The sequence below is a fragment of the Oncorhynchus masou genome, chromosome 32, assembly GCF_036934945.1.
Source record: "Oncorhynchus masou masou isolate Uvic2021 chromosome 32, UVic_Omas_1.1, whole genome shotgun sequence".
Lineage (NCBI taxonomy): Eukaryota > Metazoa > Chordata > Actinopteri > Salmoniformes > Salmonidae > Oncorhynchus > Oncorhynchus masou.
Window position 1 is genome coordinate 77,334,513 of NC_088243.1, and position 19,618 is coordinate 77,354,130.

General features: G+C 45.1%; 2 protein-coding genes and 1 long non-coding RNA gene across 5 annotated transcripts; 2 read left to right on the forward strand and 1 right to left on the reverse strand.

Moving 5' to 3' along the window:
- The first annotated feature begins 1,157 nt into the window (after nt 1-1,157).
- Nucleotides 1,158-12,564, forward strand: LOC135526626 (fermitin family homolog 3-like). The gene is made up of 15 exons (XM_064955137.1): nt 1,158-1,325; nt 2,487-2,611; nt 2,865-3,098; nt 3,279-3,395; nt 6,712-6,880; nt 6,993-7,095; nt 8,464-8,571; nt 8,805-8,939; nt 9,389-9,435; nt 9,627-9,751; nt 9,983-10,089; nt 10,241-10,453; nt 11,089-11,213; nt 11,791-11,932; nt 12,099-12,564. Exons 2-15 carry the CDS (start codon nt 2,488-2,490, stop codon nt 12,276-12,278), a joined length of 1,929 nt encoding a protein of 642 aa, XP_064811209.1. The 5' UTR covers nt 1,158-1,325; nt 2,487; the 3' UTR covers nt 12,279-12,564.
- On the reverse strand, nt 12,528-16,374 carry LOC135526630 (uncharacterized). 2 transcript variants are annotated; one of them, XR_010453332.1, is made up of 4 exons: nt 16,267-16,374; nt 15,320-15,456; nt 13,163-14,390; nt 12,528-13,057 (listed from the first exon to the last, which is right to left on the reverse strand). It is a non-coding gene; the product is annotated as an uncharacterized LOC135526630 (long non-coding RNA). The 2 variants fall into 2 exon arrangements; XR_010453331.1 differs by lacking the exon at nt 16,267-16,374 and having other exon boundaries at nt 15,320-16,260.
- LOC135526627 (zinc finger and BTB domain-containing protein 3-like) lies at nt 15,679-19,612 on the forward strand. Of its 2 annotated transcripts, none has more exons than XM_064955138.1 (2): nt 15,679-15,735; nt 17,066-19,612. In XM_064955138.1, the coding sequence occupies exon 2, from the start codon at nt 17,068-17,070 to the stop codon at nt 18,850-18,852; it is 1,785 nt and encodes a 594-aa protein (XP_064811210.1). In that variant the 5' UTR covers nt 15,679-15,735; nt 17,066-17,067; the 3' UTR covers nt 18,853-19,612. The 2 variants fall into 2 exon arrangements, with proteins under 2 accessions (XP_064811210.1, XP_064811211.1); XM_064955139.1 differs by having other exon boundaries at nt 15,719-15,735; nt 16,765-19,612.
- Nucleotides 19,613-19,618: the final 6 nt, after the last annotated feature.

Genomic DNA, 19,618 nt, shown 5'->3' on the forward strand with positions numbered 1-19,618 from the left:
TGTGTTCTTAACTGACTTGCCTAGTTTAATAAAGTTTTTATTTATTTTTTATCCTCTTTCCTCAACTCCTCTTGTACACACTATTTATTTTCAGGTCAGCGACCAGAGGAAATATGAGGAGAGAAGAGGACATTTAGAACTGTTAGGGCATATCCTTCAAAAGCTAATGCAAGACTATGTCAACCAAGTGTCAAAGGTTACAGAGAAGTGCCCCTTACTCGTGTGTGTGTGTGTGTGTGTGTGTGTGTGTGTGTGTGTGTGTGTGTGTGTGTGTGTGTGTGTGTGTGTGTGTGTGTGTGTGTGTGTGTGTGTGTGTGTGTGTGTGTGTTGGGAGGGGGGTGTATAGTAAACAAATAATAATTTGACCAACTGGAGACATTTTGTTAGTCCCCACAAGGTCAAATGCTATTTCTAGGTGGTTTAGGATTAAGGTTAGAATTATGTTACGGGTTAGTTTTAGGGTTAGGAGCTAGGGTTAAGGTTAAGGTTAGGGGTTAGGGAAAATAGGATTTTGAATGGGACTGAATTGTGTGTCCCCACAAGGTTAGCTGTACAAGACTGTGTGTGTGTGTGTGTGTCCATCACATGTCAATTGACACACAGCCTACTGCAGGTGGTTCCCCAACTTGCGGGGGGATTTTATTTGGCCAAGTTTTCTGAGCCCTATAAAGTTCTTTTGTTTTTTTATATTGTTCGACATTAAAAGACTGTAAAAACACTAGAAAATCAGCTCCTAGTGATTTTAATTTGGGAAATCTGTTCCAAAGTATTCCCACTCATAATAGAGAGACACTAAGCCAGGTTTGAAATGACTATGTTTTAGTCAAATATTACATCTGTTTGGGCATCTTGCGGTCAATTTGCAGTCTACAGATTATCTGGCCCTCTGACCATCTGCCCATGAAAAACAAACGGCCCGCGGCTGAATCTAGTTGATGAACCCTGGTCTACTGTATGGATCACATGACCTTCCCTTCCCCTACCCACCCTCCCCAGACTGCTACAGAACCAATGAGACTGACATACGGTCATTATAACTGACACACACACACATAGAGCTAAATTCAGTGTCACTGTCACTCACACTTCCGGTGGCCGGAAACTGACAAAGGAGGAACACCCTTTTCAGCACTGACATGTGCACCACATATCATACATAGACCACAACTCACGACCCAACCCAACAGAGAGAGAGGGGAAGTGTAATAGGCAGGTTTCACCAAATGAGTCCAGAAGGGTAGTTTCACAGAACAAGCAGAAGAAGGGTAGTGGGTCTTTTTTTTAAAAAGCTGCCAGAGTCCCCTGCATTTTGGACGGTGGAGAAGGTAAGATGCACAAGAGTGTGTAGCAAATGCGAGACGGACTGTGTTGTTTGTGTGAGAGTGTTTCGCCCGGGGTCTCAGAGAGAGATAGAGAGATGTCTTTCTGGTCGATTGTGATGTTGGAGGATGGGACAGAGGGATGGATGTGAACAGTATATGACTGCAGTAGGCTTCTATTCTATCGTTGGGCCAAAACTCTGACTCCTTTGCTGTAAGTAGACCAAGACAATTAGTCAAGTTACAGAGTGCTTAACATTACACCATGTTGTTATTACCATACTGACATGACACACACACACACACACCAGTGGAGGCTGCTGAGGGGAGAACGTCTCATAATAATGGCTGGAACGGAGCGAATGGATTGGCATCAAACACCTGGTGTATTTGATAACATTCTACTGATTACACTCCAGCCATTTCCACGAGCCTGTCCTCCCCAATTTCGGTGCCACCAACCTCCTATGCACACACAGTTGGACATTTGATGGTGTTGGGTTGGGTGGGGTTGGGTAGGATTGGGTTGGGTAGAGTCGGGTAGGGTTGGGTAGGATGGGTTTGGGTAGGGTTGGGTAGGGTCTGAAAGCGGAAGTATGCGTCCAGAATGATTGCTGAAGTTAGAAATAGGAAGTGTGTGTGTGTGTTGTCATATTGAACTTGTCAGAAGAACCCGGTCATCCATTGTGTGTGTGTGTTGTCATAGTGAACTTGTCAGAATAACCCGGTCATCCAGGGTGTGTGATGTCATAGTGAACTTGTCAGAATAACCCGGTCATCCAGGGTGTGTGTTGTCATAGTGAACTTGTCAGAATAACCCGGTCATCCAGGGTGTGTGTTGTCATAGTGAACTTGTCAGAATAACCCGGTCATCCAGGGTGTGTGTTGTCATAGTGAACTTGTCAGAATAACCCGGTCATCCAGGGTGTGTGTTGTCATAGTGAACTTGTCAGAATAACCCGGTCATCCAGGGTGTGTATCTGTGTGGGACGTGTGGTTGGGATTCGAAAGTGTGTTTCATGTGACATACACGTTTTCTGTCCTCCCCTTCACATGTTCTTTCTCTCATTCTTTTTCCCAACCCAACACTTGTTTCTCCCTTACTATTCTCTCTCTCTTTCTCTCGCTCTCTCTCTTTCTCTCTCTTTCTATTTCTCTCTCTCTCAGTATGGCAGCGTGGGACCTGTCAGTTGCGGTGGAGGACCTGGGAGCTGATGCTCCGCCCATCACTGTCAGTGTGACCTCTGACCTACACATAGGTGGGGTCATCCTCAAACTGGTGGAGAAGTCACGTGAGTCACACACACACACACACACACACACACACACACACACACACACACACACACACACACACACATACGTATTCAGATAGTGCACACTGTATGGTGGAGACCAGCAATCTCCCTATCCTACACAGCATTGTATAGAGGTGATATTCACTCATATGATCCACCACAAGTAGATCCCAAGGCACTGACTGTATGGGTGATGCATGGCGGACATGTTGTGTCAGAGGGCTCACCAGTTTCCTCCCCTGTGCAGAGGTAAAGCGTGACTGGTCGGATCATGCCCTGTGGTGGGAGCAGAAGCAGCAGTGGCTCCTGCGAACGGCCTGGACCCTTGAGAAGTGTGGCATCCAGGCAGATGCCGGGCTCATCTTCATGCCCCAGCACAAGCCCCTGAGGCTGGGCCTGCCCAACGGACTGAACCTCAGGCTCCGGGTCTGCTTCTCTGGGCCTGTGTTCCGCACTGTGCTGGGCATCTGCAAGATGCTGAGTGAGTTCAGAAATCAATTACTTTATTTTCTCTTTCCAAGAAGTTTGTTTTCACATCAACATAACAAAGGAATCCACAATCTACCATACTACTGCTTATAGTTTTAAGTGAAAGAAAGTTTGGCACTCCACAAAACACTTTTTCACCCATCCATTCTTTCTCCTTCCTCTCTGGTTCCAGACATCCGTCGGCCAGAGGAGCTGTCCCTGCTGCGACCTGTAGAGGAGAAGAAGAAGAAGAAAGATAAAGACTTGTCAGAGGAACTGTATGACCTCACAGAAGTGCCTCTCACCTCAGGTACACATTATGACATCATCATGTCCCCATCGACCCTCAGCTGACCAATCACAATATGAAGAGCAGAACCTGCATCGTTATGTCTGACTAATTATTAGAATAACTAAGCTTGCTTAAAGCTTATGTAACTAAGTAATTGCTATAGTAACAGTAACAGTATTAGCAGTAATATTAGTAGTAGTAGTAGTAACAGTAACAGTATTAGCAGTAACAGTAGTAGTAACAGTAGTAGTAACAGTAGTAACAGTAATAGTAACAGTATTAGCAGTAACAGTAGTAGTAACAGTAGTAGTAACAGTAGTAGTAACAGTAGTAGTAGTAGTAGTAGTAGTAGTAGTAACAGTAGTAGTAGTAGTAGTAGTAACAGTAGTAGTAACAGTAATAGTAACCGTATTAGCGGTAACAGTAGTAGTAACAGTAGTAGTAGTAGTAGTAGTAACAGTAGTAGTAACAGCAGCAGTAGTAGTAGTAGTAACAGTGACAGTAGCAATAACAGTAGTAGTAGCAGTAGTAGTAGCAGTAGTAGTAACAGTAACAATAGTAGTAACAGTAGTAGTAGTAAGAGTGATAGTAGTAGTAACAGTAGTAGTAGTAGCGGTAGTAGTAACAGTAGTAGTAACAGTAACAGTAGTAGTAACAGTAGTAGTAACAGTAGTAGTAACAGTAACAGTAGTAGTAACAGTAGTAGTAACAGTAACATTAGTAGTAACAGTAACAGTAGTAGTAACAGTAACAGTAGTAGTAACAGTAGTAGTAACAGTAACAGTAGTAGTAACAGTAGTAGTAACAGTAGTAGTAACCGTAACAGTAGTAGTAACAGTAACAGTAGTAGTAACAGTAACAGTAGTGGTAACAGTAGTAGTAGTAAGAGTGCTAGTAAGTAGTAACAGTAGTAGTAGTAGCGGTAGTAGTAACAGTAGTAGTAGTAGTAACCGTAACAGTAGTAGTAACAGTAGTAGTAACCGTAACAGTAGTAGTAACAGTAGTAGTAGTAAGAGTGATAGTAGTAGTAACAGTAGTAACAGTAGTAGTAGTAGTAACAGTAGTAGTAGTAGTAACAGTAACAGTAGTAGTAACAGTAACAGTAGTAGTAACAGTAGTAGTAGTAAGAGTGATAGTAGTAGTAACAGTAGTAGTAGTAGCGGTAGTAGTAACAGAAGTAGTAGTAGTAACAGTAGTAGTAGTAGCAACAGTAGTAGTAGTAGTAACAGTAGTAGTAGTAGTAACAGTAGTAGTAGTAGTAACAGTAGTAGTAGTAAGAGTGATAGTAGTAGTAACAGTAGTAACAGTAGTAGTAGTAGTAACAGTAGTAGTAGTAGTAACAGTAGTAGTAGTAGTAACAGTAGTAGTAGTAGCAACAGTAGTAGTAGTAGTAACAGTAGTAGTAGTAGTAACAGTAGTAGTAGTAAGAGTGATAGTAGTAGTAACAGTAGTAGTAGTAGCGGTAGTAGTAACAGTAGTAGTAGTAGTAACAGTAGTAGTAGTAGTAACAGTAGTAGTAGTAGTAACAGTAGTAGTAGTAAGAGTGATAGTAGTAGTAACAGTAGTAGTAGTAGCGGTAGTAGTAACAGTAGTAGTAGTAGTAACAGTAGTAGTAGTAGTAACAGTAGTAGTAGTAGTAACAGTAGTAGTAGTAAGAGTGATAGTAGTAGTAACAGTAGTAACAGTAGTAGTAGTAGTAACAGTAGTAGTAGTAGTAACAGTAGTAGTAGTAGCAACAGTAGTAGTAGTAGTAACAGTAGTAGTAGTAGTAACAGTAGTAGTAGTAAGAGTGATAGTAGTAGTAACAGTAGTAGTAGTAGCGGTAGTAGTAACAGTAGTAGTAGTAGTAACAGTAGTAGTAGTAGTAACAGTAGTAGTAGTAAGAGTGATAGTAGTAGTAGTAGCGGTAGTAGTAACAGTAGTAGTAGTAGCAACAGTAGTAGTAGTAGTAACAGTAGTAGTAGTAAGAGTGATAGTAGTAGTAACAGTAGTAACAGTAGTAGTAGTAGTAACAGTAGTAGTAGTAGTAACAGTAGTAGTAGTAGTAACAGTAGTAGTAGTAGTAACAGTAGTAGTAGTAAGAGTGATAGTAGTAGTAACAGTAGTAACAGTAGTAGTAGTAGTAACAGTAGTAGTAGTAGTAACAGTAGTAGTAGTAGCAACAGTAGTAGTAGTAGTAACAGTAGTAGTAGTAGTAACAGTAGTAGTAGTAAGAGTGATAGTAGTAGTAACAGTAGTAGTAGTAGCGGTAGTAGTAACAGTAGTAGTAGTAGTAACAGTAGTAGTAGTAGTAACAGTAGTAGTAGTAAGAGTGATAGTAGTAGTAGTAGCGGTAGTAGTAACAGTAGTAGTAGTAGCAACAGTAGTAGTAGTAGTAACAGTAGTAGTAGTAAGAGTGATAGTAGTAGTAACAGTAGTAACAGTAGTAGTAGTAGTAACAGTAGTAGTAGTAGTAGTAACAGTAGTAGTAGTAGTAACAGTAGTAGTAGTAGTAACAGTAGTAGTAGTAGTAGTAACAGTAGTAGTAGTAGTAGTAACAGTAGCAGTAGTAGTAACAGTAGTAGTAGTAAGTGTGATAGTAGTAGTAACAGTAGTAGTAGTAGCGGTAGTAGTAACAGTAGTAGTAACAGTAGTAGTAGTAGTAACAGTAGTAGTAGTAAGAGTGATAGTAGTAGTAACAATAGTAGTAGTAGTAACAGTATTAGCAGTAACAGTAGTAGTAGTAGTAGTAGCAGTAGTAGTAACAAGAACAGTAGTAGTAACAGTAGTAGTAGTAAGAGTGATAGTAGTAATAACAGTAGTAGTAGTAGCGGTAGTAGTAACAGTAGTAGTAGTAGTAGCGATAGTAGTAACAGTAGTAGTAGTAGTAGCGGTAGTAACAGTAACATTAGTAGTAACAGTAACAGTTGTAGTAACAGTAGTAGTAGTAACAGTAACAGTAGTAGTAACAGTATTAGCAGTAACAGTAGTAGTAATAGTAGTAGCAGTAACAGTAGTAGTAGTAGTAGTAACAGTAGCAGTAACAGTAGTAGTAGTAGTAGTAACAGTAGCAGTAACAGTAGTAGTAGTAGCGGTAGTAGTAACACTAACAGTAGTAGTAACAGTAGTAGTGAAAGTATTAGCAGTAACAGTAGTAGTAATAGTAGTGGTAGTAGTAGTAACAGTAACAGTAGTAGTGGTAGTAGTAGTAGTAACAATAACAGTAGTAGTAACAGTATTAGCAGTAGCAGTAGTAGTAGCAGTAACAGTAGTACTAGTAGCAGTAGTAGTATGATCTAGATATCTTCACTATTTGACCCAATATTGGCCCTGTCCTGTTTCCCTTCCTACCCAGTGTCCCGCCCCTGCTTGTATAATGGAATGCCTGCCCATTTCGCTGACTCCCCTAAGACTGAGAAGGTGTACAAGATGCTGTCAGTCTCTCAGCCTGCTCCCCCCCCAGAGGCCATTGCTAAGCTGTACCGCCCAGCCAGTGTGGTAGACAAGGCCCACATCCACAGCAGGTAGACATATACACACACACACACACACACATTTCTCTGTCTCGATCTTCACTTCACTCTGTCGTCGTCCTTCGTTCTAAGTACTTTCTCTCTCTTCTTTCTCCTATCTCAGGTGGCTGGACTCTTCTCGTTCACTGATGGAGCAGGGAGTTCAGGAGAATGACAGACTCTGGCTGCGCTTCAAATACTACTGCTTCCATGACCTGGAGCCCAAGGTGGGTGGGTGGGTGGGTGTGTGTGTGTGTGTGTGTGTGTGTGTGTGTGTGTGTGTGTGTGTGTGTGTGTGTGTGTGTGTGTGTGTGTGTGTGTGTGTGTGTGTGTGTGTGTGTGTGTGTGTGTGTGTGTGTGTGTGTGTGTGATATACCGAATGGAAAGTGATAGTTGAATTGGAAATAGGCTCTAAAATAGAAGTGTGAACTCTACTCTGGAATCTAACCATCTGGGTTTCACTGACTCACTTCTGTGACCTCTTCTGACCTCTCTCTCTCTCATCTTTTTCTCACTCTTTCTTCTCTCTCCCCTTTTGTCTCTCCTTCTTTCTCTGCCGCCTCACCTCTTTCTATCTGCCCCTTCACCTTTCTCTCTCTCTGCCCCCTCACCTTTCTCTTTCTGCCCCCTCACCCCTCTCTCTCTCTGACCCCTCACCCCTCTCTCTCTCTCTGTCTGCCCCCTCACCCCAACCCCTCTCTCTCTCTCTGCCCCCTCTCTCTCTCTGCCCCCTCACCCCTCTCTCTCTGCCCCCTCTCTCTCTCTGCCCCCTCACCCCTCTCTCTCTCTCTGCCCCCTCACCCCTCTCTCTCTCTCTGCCCCCTCACCCCTCTCTCTCTCTCTGCCCCCTCACCCCTCTCTCTCTCTCTGCCCCCTCACCCCTCTCTCTCTCTCTCTGCCCCCCTCACCCCTCTCTCTCTCTCTGCCCCCTCACCCCTCTCTCTCTCTCTGCCCCCTCACCCCTCTCTCTCTCTCTGCCCCCTCACCCCTCTCTCTCTCTCTGCCCCCTCACCCCTCTCTCTCTCTCTGCCCCCTCACCCCTCTCTCTCTCTGCCCCCTCACCCCTCTCTCTCTCTCTGCCCCCTCACCCCTCTCTCTCTCTCTCTGTCTGCCCCCTCACCCCAACCCCCTCTCTCTCTCTGCCCCCTCTCTCTCTCTGCCCCCTCACCCCTCTCTCTCTGCCCCCTCTCTCTCTCTGCCCCCTCACCCCCTCTCTCTCTCTGCCCCCTCACCCCCTCTCTCTCTCTCTGCCCCCTCACCCCTCTCTCTCTCTCTGCCCCCTCACCCCTCTCTCTCTCTGCCCCCTCTCCCTCTCTCTCTCTCTCTGCCCCCTCACCCCTCTCTCTCTCTGCCCCCTCACCCCTCTCTCTCTCTCTGCCCCCTCACCCCTCTCTCTCTCTCTGCCCCCTCACCCCTCTCTCTCTCTCTGCCCCCTCACCCCTCTCTCTCTCTCTGCCCCCTCACCCCTCTCTCTCTCTCTCTGCCCCCTCACCCCTCTCTCTCTCTCTGCCCCCTCACCTCTCTCTCTCTCTCTCTGCCCCCTCACCCCAACCCCTCTCTCTCTCTCTGCCCCCTCACCCCAACCCCTCTCTCAGTATGATGCGGTGCGTCTGACCCAGATGTATGAGCAGGCTCGCTGGGCCATCCTACTGGAGGACATAGACTGTACTGAGGAGGAAATGCTGCTGTTTGGAGCTATACAGGTACACAGAATGGATACTTCCTAGACATGTGCCTTCATTCTAATACCTGAACCCCATCAAGCATTCACCAAAAGAGAGCATCAACTGTCAAAATGAGCTGCTGTCATTTTAAACCAGATGTAACATGTTCACAATCACGTACTGACATGTAACTGGCCCTAGTTGTCCTAGTTCTAATGTGCTGTAAGTATAACTATGACTACCTCCCTCTTGTCATCTTCAACCCCCCCCAGTACCACATCAACAAGCTGTCCCTGTCGGAGCCCCAGACGATGACCTCCAGTCCGGCCATGGATGACCTGGACTCAGCCCTACAGTGCCTGGAGGTCAAGCTGGACGGGGCGAACAGCAGCCCCCAAGACATGCTGGTCAGAACATTATGACTCTTTATTTCCCACAATATATTGTATTGTGAGTCAAAATATGATATGTATTTCAGTTATGTATTTGAATTTTAAATAAAGTAGCGTAGCCCTTTCCTGTAGTCAAATGACCAAATCCCCTCTGGTGTTTCTAAGTCAAACGGATTGGTTATGTTTCTATCGTCAGTGATGTATATAAAGTGTAATATTGGGAGGCAAACTCAAATATCTGACATGCTTCTTTTTTTGAAGACCATAACCTTGTGTTGGAGGTGTGTACTTTATTTTCAAAGTAGATTTGTTTAAGACCACCAATAAACTGTCGGTGTGACTCTGATTTAGAACCCTGCAGTAAAAGGTTAAATTAAGTAGATGCCAGAATTATTTCCCATGCCTATTTGAAAAGCAGATGTCAAACAAGGAATAATTTGCATGTTGCTTTGGCTTCCACACAGGAGAACCTGACCGCCCCAGAGCTGAATGATTATTTGAAGATATTCCGGTAAGATCCGACATTTGTGTGAAAAAAATTCTGATTCCTCATTTCCCTGCACTATTTTTAGACTGGAACACACAAAATTGTACACACACAAACATGCATTATCAGCACATGCACACACCCACCCACCCACCCACCCACAAAGTCATTCCCACAGCATGTAAAGCAGTAATAATAGTGTACTTCTGTTTGAGGCCCAAGAGGTTGACTCTGAAGGGATACAAGCAGTACTGGTTCAAGTTTAAGGATGCCTCCATCTCCTACTATAAGAGCAAAGAGGAGAGCCTGGGAGAACCCATTCAACAGATCAACCTCAAAGGTATGAAGCAGACACTGAGGGAGAATCTCAATTACATTTCCTTGATTTCTTGCATCCTCTCTCCTGGCCTCTTTCCCAAAACCCATTGGATGAGAAGGTCAGAGGAGAAGGAATCAAGGAAATGCAATTGATGTTCTCCCTTAGATCAATTGTCTTTAGTCTCTTTCACCTGCTTATACTAACAGTACAATGACCTTATACACACAGTACAATAACCTTTCACCTTTTCAGGCTGTGAGGCTGCTCCAGATGTGAATGTTGCTGGACAAAAGTTCTGCATCAAACTTCTGATCCCAGCTCCAGAGGGCATGAACGAGGTCTACCTGCGCTGTGAAAATGTGGGTTACACACACACAAACACAGACACACACAAACTGTGAGATACGTGAGTACTACATTTCTTACAATATTTGTTGAAAGTGTAGATAAGATCCACTATAAGGTCCAAGATCTTGCCCATGACTGTAGTCTCTCTCTCTCTCTCTATAGGAGGAGCAGTATTCCAGTTGGATGGCAGCGTGTCGTCTGGCCTCTAAAGGGAAGAGTCTGGCAGACAGCTCATTCCAGAGTGAGGTCCAGAGCATCCGATCCTTCCTGGCCATGCAGCAGACCAACCCCAACACACACACAGATGACAGCATGAGCATCAACACACACAGCCTGGTCTCTCCACGCTACAGCAAGAAGTACAAGGCCAAACAGGTACCAAGTAGAGCTTGGTAACTGCCAAAATAAAGGAAACACCAACATGAATGGTCTTAATGGGGTGTTGAGCCAGAACAGCTTCAATGCACCTTGGCATAGATTCTTCAAGTGTCCAGAACTCTATTGGAGGATGTGACACCATTCTTCCACGAGAAATTTCATAATTTAGTTTTGTGTTGATGGTGGTGGAAAACGCTGTCTCAGGCACCACTCCAGAATCTTCCCTAAGTGCTCAATTGTGTTGAGAGCTGATGACTGAGACGGCCATGGCATATGGGTTACATCATTTTCATGCTCATAAAACCATCCTTTGACCACTCGTGCGCTGAGGATGGAGGTATTGTCATCCTGAATAGAAATGATTTACCATAGGTTGAAGGTGATCACTCAGAATGGCTGTGTACGTATTGGCGTTTACCTGACCCTCTAAAAGGGATGAGAGGACCTAACCCATGCCAGGAAAATTACACTTCACAATAGAGCTGCCAGAACCCTCATTTACTCAAGTGTGTGCTTTATTTTGGCAGTTGTCCAACACAGTACCACACAGTTGCGTCACTTTTGAGACCATTTTATTTCCTTCTAACCCCACATAATATACCATGACCCTCTCTCTCTCTGGCCATGCCCAGTTGACCCCTCGTATCCTGGAGGCATATCAGAACGTGGCTCAGCTCTCCCTGACTGACGCCCTCCTCCGCTTCCTCCAGATCTGGCAGGCCCTGCCTGACTTTGGTATCTCCTTGGTGGTGGTGAGGTAAGGCGGATCTGGCAACCCAGTGTATCACACGTTTCATAGCAGGCTATTCTCGGTGCCTAGAATCAAATCTTGCGTGCACTAGCTGGGCAGTTACCACAATTTACACTTATGTTAACAGTCACCAAAGATTAGTGAGAGGCTAATGGCTGGCTAAGGTTAAGTTGTTGTGGTGAAGTTGAGTCTAGTGGCTGGTCTAAGGATAAGTTGTGGTAACGTTGAGTCTAGTGGCTGGTCTAAGGATAAGTTGTGGTAAAGTTGAGTCTAGTGGCTGGTTTAAGGATAAGTTGAGGTGAAGTTGAGTCTAGTGGCTGGTTTAAGGATAAGTTGAGGTGAAGTTGAGTCTAGTGGCTGGTTTAAGGATAAGTTGTTGTGGTGAAGTTGAGTCTAGTGGCTGGTCTAAGGATAAGTTGTGGTAAAGTTGAGTCTAGTGGCTGGTTTAAGGATAAGTTGAGGTGAAGTTGAGTCTAGTGGCTGGTTTAAGGATAAGTTGTTGTGGTGAAGTTGAGTCTAGTGGCTGGTCTAAGGCTAAGTTGTGGTAAAGTTGAGTCTAATGGATAGTCTCTGACCCGTTCAGGTTTAAGGGCAGCAGGAAGGACGAGGTGCTGGGCATCGCCCCCAACCGCCTGATCCGTATCGACCTGGGGGTGGGAGAAGTGGTCAAGACCTGGCGCTACAACAACATGAGGCAGTGGAACGTCAACTGGGACATACGACAGGTGACCAGACCCGTCAATCAAACAAATCAAAATGTTCACATTTTTCTGCACACAATCTCCTTTAGTAATCTGCATCACCAAATACTCACTGAACTCTGTATCCCTTTTTCCTGGTCATTTAGCTTTGCTCGTCTTGTGTGTTTTTGTGTTTGTTACTAACCCACAGGTGGCCATAGAGTTCGATGGGAACGTGAACATAGCGTTCAGTTGTGTGACGGCTGACTGTAAGATCGTCCATGAGTTCATTGGAGGCTACATCTTCATGTCGACACGCAGCCGCGAGCAGAGTGACACCCTCAACGAAGAGCTCTTCCACAAGCTGACGGGAGGCCACGAGGCTCTGTGACACCCTCACCCAGTAATATACAGCAGCTATAGCCCAAGAAGCATATACATCCCTACAGCAGATACACCAGTGGACAGTTTGAGTGTTTTAAGGTGCGGCTGCAGCAGCCTTGAAGAGAAATGACAACCAGTCCACGCTGGGATCCTAACAGACATGCAGTTGACTATTCAATAAATCATGGAAGAGGTGACCCATGAATAGAAAGTTATAGAAAATTATTAACAATGTAATGAATTGTCAATTCTGAAATCCAGAATTAAATATGTTTATTGACATACATAAAAAAGTTGACCGTTTTAATTTCCCTATGAGGCATTTGGCTTGATGGTTGAATGTCCCCGAGTATGGTGGCAGTTTCCGGAAATGTTGCTAAATGCACAGGAAGCCACAGGAAGGCATGCGGTGTGTGTGTGTTTTCCTATCTCTGTGGAACAGTTGAGACTGTCCGTTGACAAAACCACAGCTTGTGCCTTCTGCTTCCCATCTGATAGATAGCATCCTTTTGTGTCTTCCAGTCATGTGACAGTGTTATCAGGAACACCCGTCAGTCTCTGTGCCTGTACTGTGGCCTGTATGGTAATAGAGCTGTTGTTGAGGGTGTTTTCAGACTCATAGTCTTCATTCAGTCTTCGGGTTCTGGTTCCGAACACTATCCGTTTCCATGGAAACACTCTAGACAGAACTGGAAATTGACAGCTGTCTGATGACAAACTCAGCCATGTCTTTTACCTCCAAAGTGCAGATAAGCCTCTTCACCTACTCCAGTGGCAGAATACTCTCTGAAACAGATGATTTATATAATTTGTAAATATTCACTTCCCTCTCTATCCATCCCATCTAACATCCTCCCCTTCGCGAGTGTGTGTCATGTGTGAGGTACTCACATGTGGGTCTTAGTTTTAGGGCGGGGAAGTAGTTTCCCCCTCAGTATCCCCACGTGTCAGCAATACACCGTTCTCCAGCCAGAAGAACTGGATAGCCTCTGCACAAAAAACAGAAACACATAAAGACAAATACTTTTGCATTTAGACAATGACAGAACTCTGATACTTTAAGTTATCAGACAAGGCTTTGGGGACATCAGTGAATATGGCCAGGTCACAGTCTCTCCTCATGCCTGGAGCAAAGGGAGGATACAGACATCAAAGGAAGCCCATCTATGAGAGGCTCTATGGCAAGTTTCCCAGACCCAGATTAAGCATATTCCAGGACTTAAAGCACTTAAAGAAATCATTAATTGATCATGCTTGTAAAGCTAGGAGTACGCTATTAAGCCTTCCCAGAAAGCCCTCCTTATTTGGGCAACAAATAATTTCACAGTGCTTAGGGACAGATCGGACTGGGGTGAGGGGTGGTCCAAAACACGGGAGGGTTGCCAACCTTTTCTTTTTTCTTTTGGGAGGGTAGTGCGTTTTTTTGGGGAACACAAGGGCAGGGTTTCATGTTTTTTGGGGGGGACACAGGGGAGGGTTGTGTTTTTGGGGGGGACACTGGGGAGGGTTGTGTGTTTTTTTCTGCAGCTCAGCCCAACACCCCACAGTTTACCACAATATTCACATGAAAATCTGTCGCCAACTGAATGGAAACCTAGCTATAGACACCCTAAAAACTCTGGCAAGTGCACCAGTCCAGTGTCACTTGATTATGCCTGCACATCATGGTTCACCAGCAGCCACAAACATCTAAAGAATAAGCTACCAGCCAAACAAACTGGTAAGAATTGTACTTAAAACCACATCATACTCATCTGGAGATTCAGCATTTTTTCATCTCTATGTAATTGTTTATGTATTTATGTAAAAAAAAAAAAAGTGACCACAATGGAAATAAATCCCCAACTTTACTGTGCAATCCCGGTCATCTTAGTGGCATGTATGTTTTTTTTCCCCGGACAAAATCACTCAATCAATCAAAACTTTTTGGTGCACTCAGTGTAAATGAGGAGTAAAGATTGTAGGGGTGCATGTCATGTGTATAGTGCAGCAATGTGAAATGATGGAACAGTGGGATTAAATAAGATGCTTTTATAACAGGATTTATGTGAAGTTCCATCTGATTGGCTCCATAGTGCAGAGCAAAGGACAGAGACTTGGACAGGCGGGCATCCTTGTCCTGAAAGACAACACATGCACACTTGTGATTACCCACATAAACAAAATACTACAGTATACCATGGCATAAATACTATAGTATTCACTTTTGTGTTTTTACGGACTTTACTTTAGTAGTATTCACTAAAGTCTGCAAAAACACTAAAAGTGAATACTATCCTGGAATACCTAGGATAGGATAAAGTAATCCTTCTCACCCCCCCCTTAAATGATTTAGATGCACTATTGTAAAGTGGCTGTTCCACTGATGTCAGAAGGTGAATTCACCAATTTGTAAGTCGCTCTGGATAAGAGCGTCTGCTAAATGACTTAAATGTAAATGTATTTACTGTAATATACTATAGTATTAAAAGTGAACTACAGTACAAATACTGTAGTAAAAGAACTGTAGTATATGCTATAGTAATTAATGTAGTATACTTTAGTATTCACTGGACAGCCGAGAAACTGTATTAATAAAGGTTCATTATCAATTTGTTTTTAGTCCTTTTTAAGTATATTGAGTTAATTGTGGTAGGCCTATAGTATTCTACAGTATACTACAGTTCACTATAGTAAGTACTGTAATATTCTATAGTAAACATGTAGTATTTTTGTTTATGTGCGAGTTTGTGGTGGTAACTCACACCAGCTAACTATAACACCACCACTCAATATAGACTTGCAAAACGAGAGGCTTCCAGTACTTTGCTACTTGCTAGAATATAATAAACGTCCTCAAGTTAGTCTTATGTCACGTTCACAAGGAAACTCGTACGACTTGCTAATTCTTTGAACGCGGCAAGTGATTAACTACAACAAGTTAGCAAGTCGGACATTTCCGAGTTTCCTAGTTCTGATTTGCATTTGAATACTTCATTAGAGAAGGGCTAGCGAAAGACAGAAATATGAAACATCCGAAAGAGGACTAATGTCAGTCTATTTTCTCACCTCTTCACGATTACCTGACTTCCCCCTTCCACGTCCTCTTCCTCCACTGTCCATTTACAGTACAGTTCTTTCTGTCGGTTCAATGTGGAATGGATCTCTCTCAACTCTCATAACATTAAGCTACACAGCAAGGCAAGCTACCACAATAATTAAAACGTTATGGTGCCCGGCCTGCCTACTGCCATGCCTACTAAAGAAAAGTTTGCACATTCAAAGCGGAAATGTTGAATGTTCTTACGGAAGCACAATACATTACTGTGGTGAAACTCACTGGCAAAATATAGATTGACATATATAGTTAAAAATAATTGCACGAAATGTAAAAAAGCAGGCACTTTGTTCAGACTCCAACCAGTAGGTGCCAGTAATGGGCTTTGTCTTGTGTCAATAAAGAAAATAGGCTACGTTTTTAGCAGGTAAGAATATCTTGTAGCAGCGGGCTAATGATATATTTAAATATAACAATGGTATTTCCAACTACATTTTGGTACATGTCCCGATAAAGGCTTTATCAAGTGATCTAAAATATGTTGATTTAGAGATGTACGGGCTAGAATGGTCATAATTCAGTATTAGAAAGCTACCAGTTAGCTTGCTAATATTGGTCCAGCGAGTATCAAATAGCTATAAACCTCGCATAACTGGTAAATATTAAAATACATTCATAATTTGTGTTTATTGTGCACTTACTCGCTACTAAGAAACGGTATTGTTTTCTATTGATGAATAACAGTGCTTGATGTGTAGCTATTGAAAATCACGGATATATTTATATTGCCTTTATCATGCATACAAGGAGGGTAACCAGTGCCTGAGGACTAGCGAGACGATATCCTCAATTAGAATCCTAGAGTGAAACACTTACGCACTTGTCTCTATGTAAACTCAGTATTCCCGGACAGGCTATTAACAGTCAGAATGTTGAATAAACTTCCCCTTTAACTTACTTTACCGGTTGTCCACTTAATTTGACTTTATGTTGGTGTAATCTGAGACAAATTAGCCACAGGGAAGTGTTATTAGCCCGTTTTTCATACACTGGTCTGTACAGTATATGGTTGGTATTTCCGGTTTTTATTTTAAATACTGATGCAATTCCCACGTGACAAACACTTGTACAACCTACCAGCGCCGCAAAAGTCGGTTTAACAACCCTTTCCATCCTCCTACCGCCAAAAGGGCTAATAGCAGGTACTACTGGTAAAGTATATGTAAATATAGTTTTATTCAACATTGTCTAGTAGAGACTATTGCGTGTTTTTTTAGGGTGACTTCAGTCAGATTGATAATCCATGGAGTAACCATGGCAACAGTCTGTTGAGACAAGGGAGGCAGTCCAACCCGACTTCTCTGAAGCAGATTTATTGCCAGTGTGAGGGAGCACACTGTCACATTCCAGTAGGTGCTTCACTGGTTCTTTCTTTCTCTGTCTTCCTATCCATCAGATCTCCTTGTAATTCACCTTCCTTCTCTCTCCCCCAACCCCCTTCTCTCTTCTCCACTCCCTCGCTCTGTCTCCCTTCTCTCTCCCCCAACCCCCTTCTCTCTTCTCCACTCCCTCGCTCTGTCTCCCTTCTCTCTCCCCCAACCCCCTTCTCTCTTCTCCACTCCCTCGCTCTGTCTCCCTTCTCTCTCCCCCAACCCCCTTCTCTCTACTCCACTCCCTCGCTCTGTCTCCCTTCTCTCTCCCCCAACCCCCTTCTCTCTTCTCCACTCCCTCGCTCTGTCTCCCTTCTCTCTCCACAGTGATGGAGTTCCCCCGGCACGCCCTGCAGCTCCTGTCAGGCCTGCGTTCTCAGCGTCAGCGTGGGTTCCTGTGCGACTGTACCGTCTTTGTGAGTTCCTCACGCTTCCTGGCCCACCGTGCTGTCCTGGCCTCCTGCTCTCCATTCTTCCACATGTTCTACTCTGATCCCCCAGGGGGCACCGGGGCCAGCTCAGTCACGCTGGACGGGGACATCGTGACAGCGGCGGCATTCGGCCTGTTGTTAGACTTCATGTACGAGGGTGTGCTGCGGCTTGAGGCCCCTCCCCCAGCAGAGGACGTGCTGGCAGCGGCGAGCTTCCTCCACATGAACGAGGTGGTCCGGGTGTGTAAGAGACGGCTACAGCACCGACCACCACCAGCTGAGGCAGACAGCACGCGCCCGGAGGAGAGTGGAGTGGCGGTGGTGGGTGCAAGTGGACCCGGAGTTGGCATGGTGGCAACAGGACCTGCCAAAGTGATGGCGATGTCAGTGTCTCAGTCTGCGTCAGTGGCGATGCAGAGAAGCCAGTTGGGCTGTTATACGAGGTCAGAGAGGAGGGTGGAGGTTCATGCACACGCCCCTCTGAGTCCTGACATGGCCGACACCACCCAGCCGGGCATGGACCACGCCCTCCTTCATGTGGGTGAGCTGGTTACCCTTTCCTCCGGTCCCTCTCTCAGGCTGGGAGGTCAGAGAGAGGTTCAGGGGGGCTCTGCCCTTTGCAGCCCCTGCAGCTCCACAGAGTCATACAATCTCAGCAGCCACCATCGCCAGCCCTCTTCATCAGCAGGTGCATCATCAGTGGTACCTGTGACCCAGACTGATGGCTCCAGCTCCATGGTGGGGATACTGACCCAGTCTGACCACAGCAGCTCTTCCAGCCCAGAACAGGACAGCCATGACCCTGTCTCTAACAAGAGCACAGTAATCACACCAGGCATGCAATGCCAGCAGCATGGTCTTAGTATCAACACACACCCTCAGATTAGAATACAGCCTCCACACTCACTCCTCACCTCACCTCCCAACCTGAACCTTGTAACCCATCAGGGCCAAACCTCAGCCCTGTCAAGGTCTGACGGGCTGCAGCATGGGGGGTCAGAGAGGGAGAGCAAGGAGGCTAGTGAACACTCTGACATGGGGACTGTGGGAGTGGAGGTGGAGGAGCAGGGGGAAGGGGTGAAGGTAAAGGTGGAGGCCATAGTGATCTCAGATGAGGAGTTTGAGGAGATGGAAGGAGTGATGATAAGTAGAGGAATGAATGGGGGTAGAGAACGAGGGATGATGGAGGTAGAGGACAGGAATGAGTTTAACGACGATAATAAAGACAGAGATGAACTAAACAACCCCCACTTCATCCCTCCTCACCCCCACCACGCCTCACTCCAGATGACCCACTCCCACCCCTCTGAGCCTTTCTCCTTCTCCTTCTCCCCCTCCGGACCCAGCTCCACTTCTTCTGATGCTCCCCCTTTCCCCTCCTCCCTCTTCCCCTCCGTGGGCCAACATTCTGACCAGCCCGTCTACTTCCAGGATTCCATGGGGAACTATGTTGAGGACGTCCCCACGTGCAGTGTCTGTGGAAAGACGTTCTCGTGCGCGTACACCCTGAGGCGACACGCCATCGTGCACACACGCGAGCGTCCCTACGAGTGCCGCTACTGTTACCGTAGCTACACACAGTCAGGTGACCTGTACCGCCACATTAGGAAGGCTCATGACTCCAGCCTGCCAGCCAAACGCAGTAAAGGAGACACTGAGGAGGGCCAGCCTCCACACAGCTAGCACACACCGATAGCTGTATACTTCTCCATGCTACGGAGAATGACACATTATTTATGCCTTCCCTCTTCCAACACCAGACATCCTGGTCTTGCATGTCCATGGCAATGATCTGAGATACTTCCAAATGATCTGGGATACTTCCCATGATCTGGGGCACTTCTAAACGGTCTGGGGCACTTCCAAACGGTCTGGGGCACTTCCAAATGATCTGGGATACTTCCCATGATCTGGGGCACTTCCAAGCGGTCTGGGGCACTTCTAAACAGTCTGGGGCACTTCCAAACGGTCTGGGGCACTTCCAAACGGTCTGGGGCACTTCCAAACGGTCTGGGATATGTCAGATACGTGTTTCCCTCCACCAGGATGGTCTTTTCAGACATGCCCATTCCCGGGACTGAGTGGGCCCGGTGCTCAGTCAACAAGCTGGTGCTGGCTGGTGGTGTTTTAGCTATTTTAAATGGGACTTTCAGGACTTTTGTCTTTTACATATTGTACCAGTTGTCTTACTATGACCTCAGTGCCAAAATACTTTGTGTACTGTACTATGTTATATATTCCAGATAAATTGGCAGTTGTCAAGGGTACTGTTTTTTGTCAACACTAATAGCATAATGGTCTGTGATACTTCTACCTGTAAGTCTCCATTGTTGCCAACTTTTACGATTGGCTGAATATCACTACAACTTCATTGCTGTGAATAGAACACATTTCTTCAGTCTAACATACTTTCATTGGAGTACTGTTCAATAAATGACTTCCAACACGA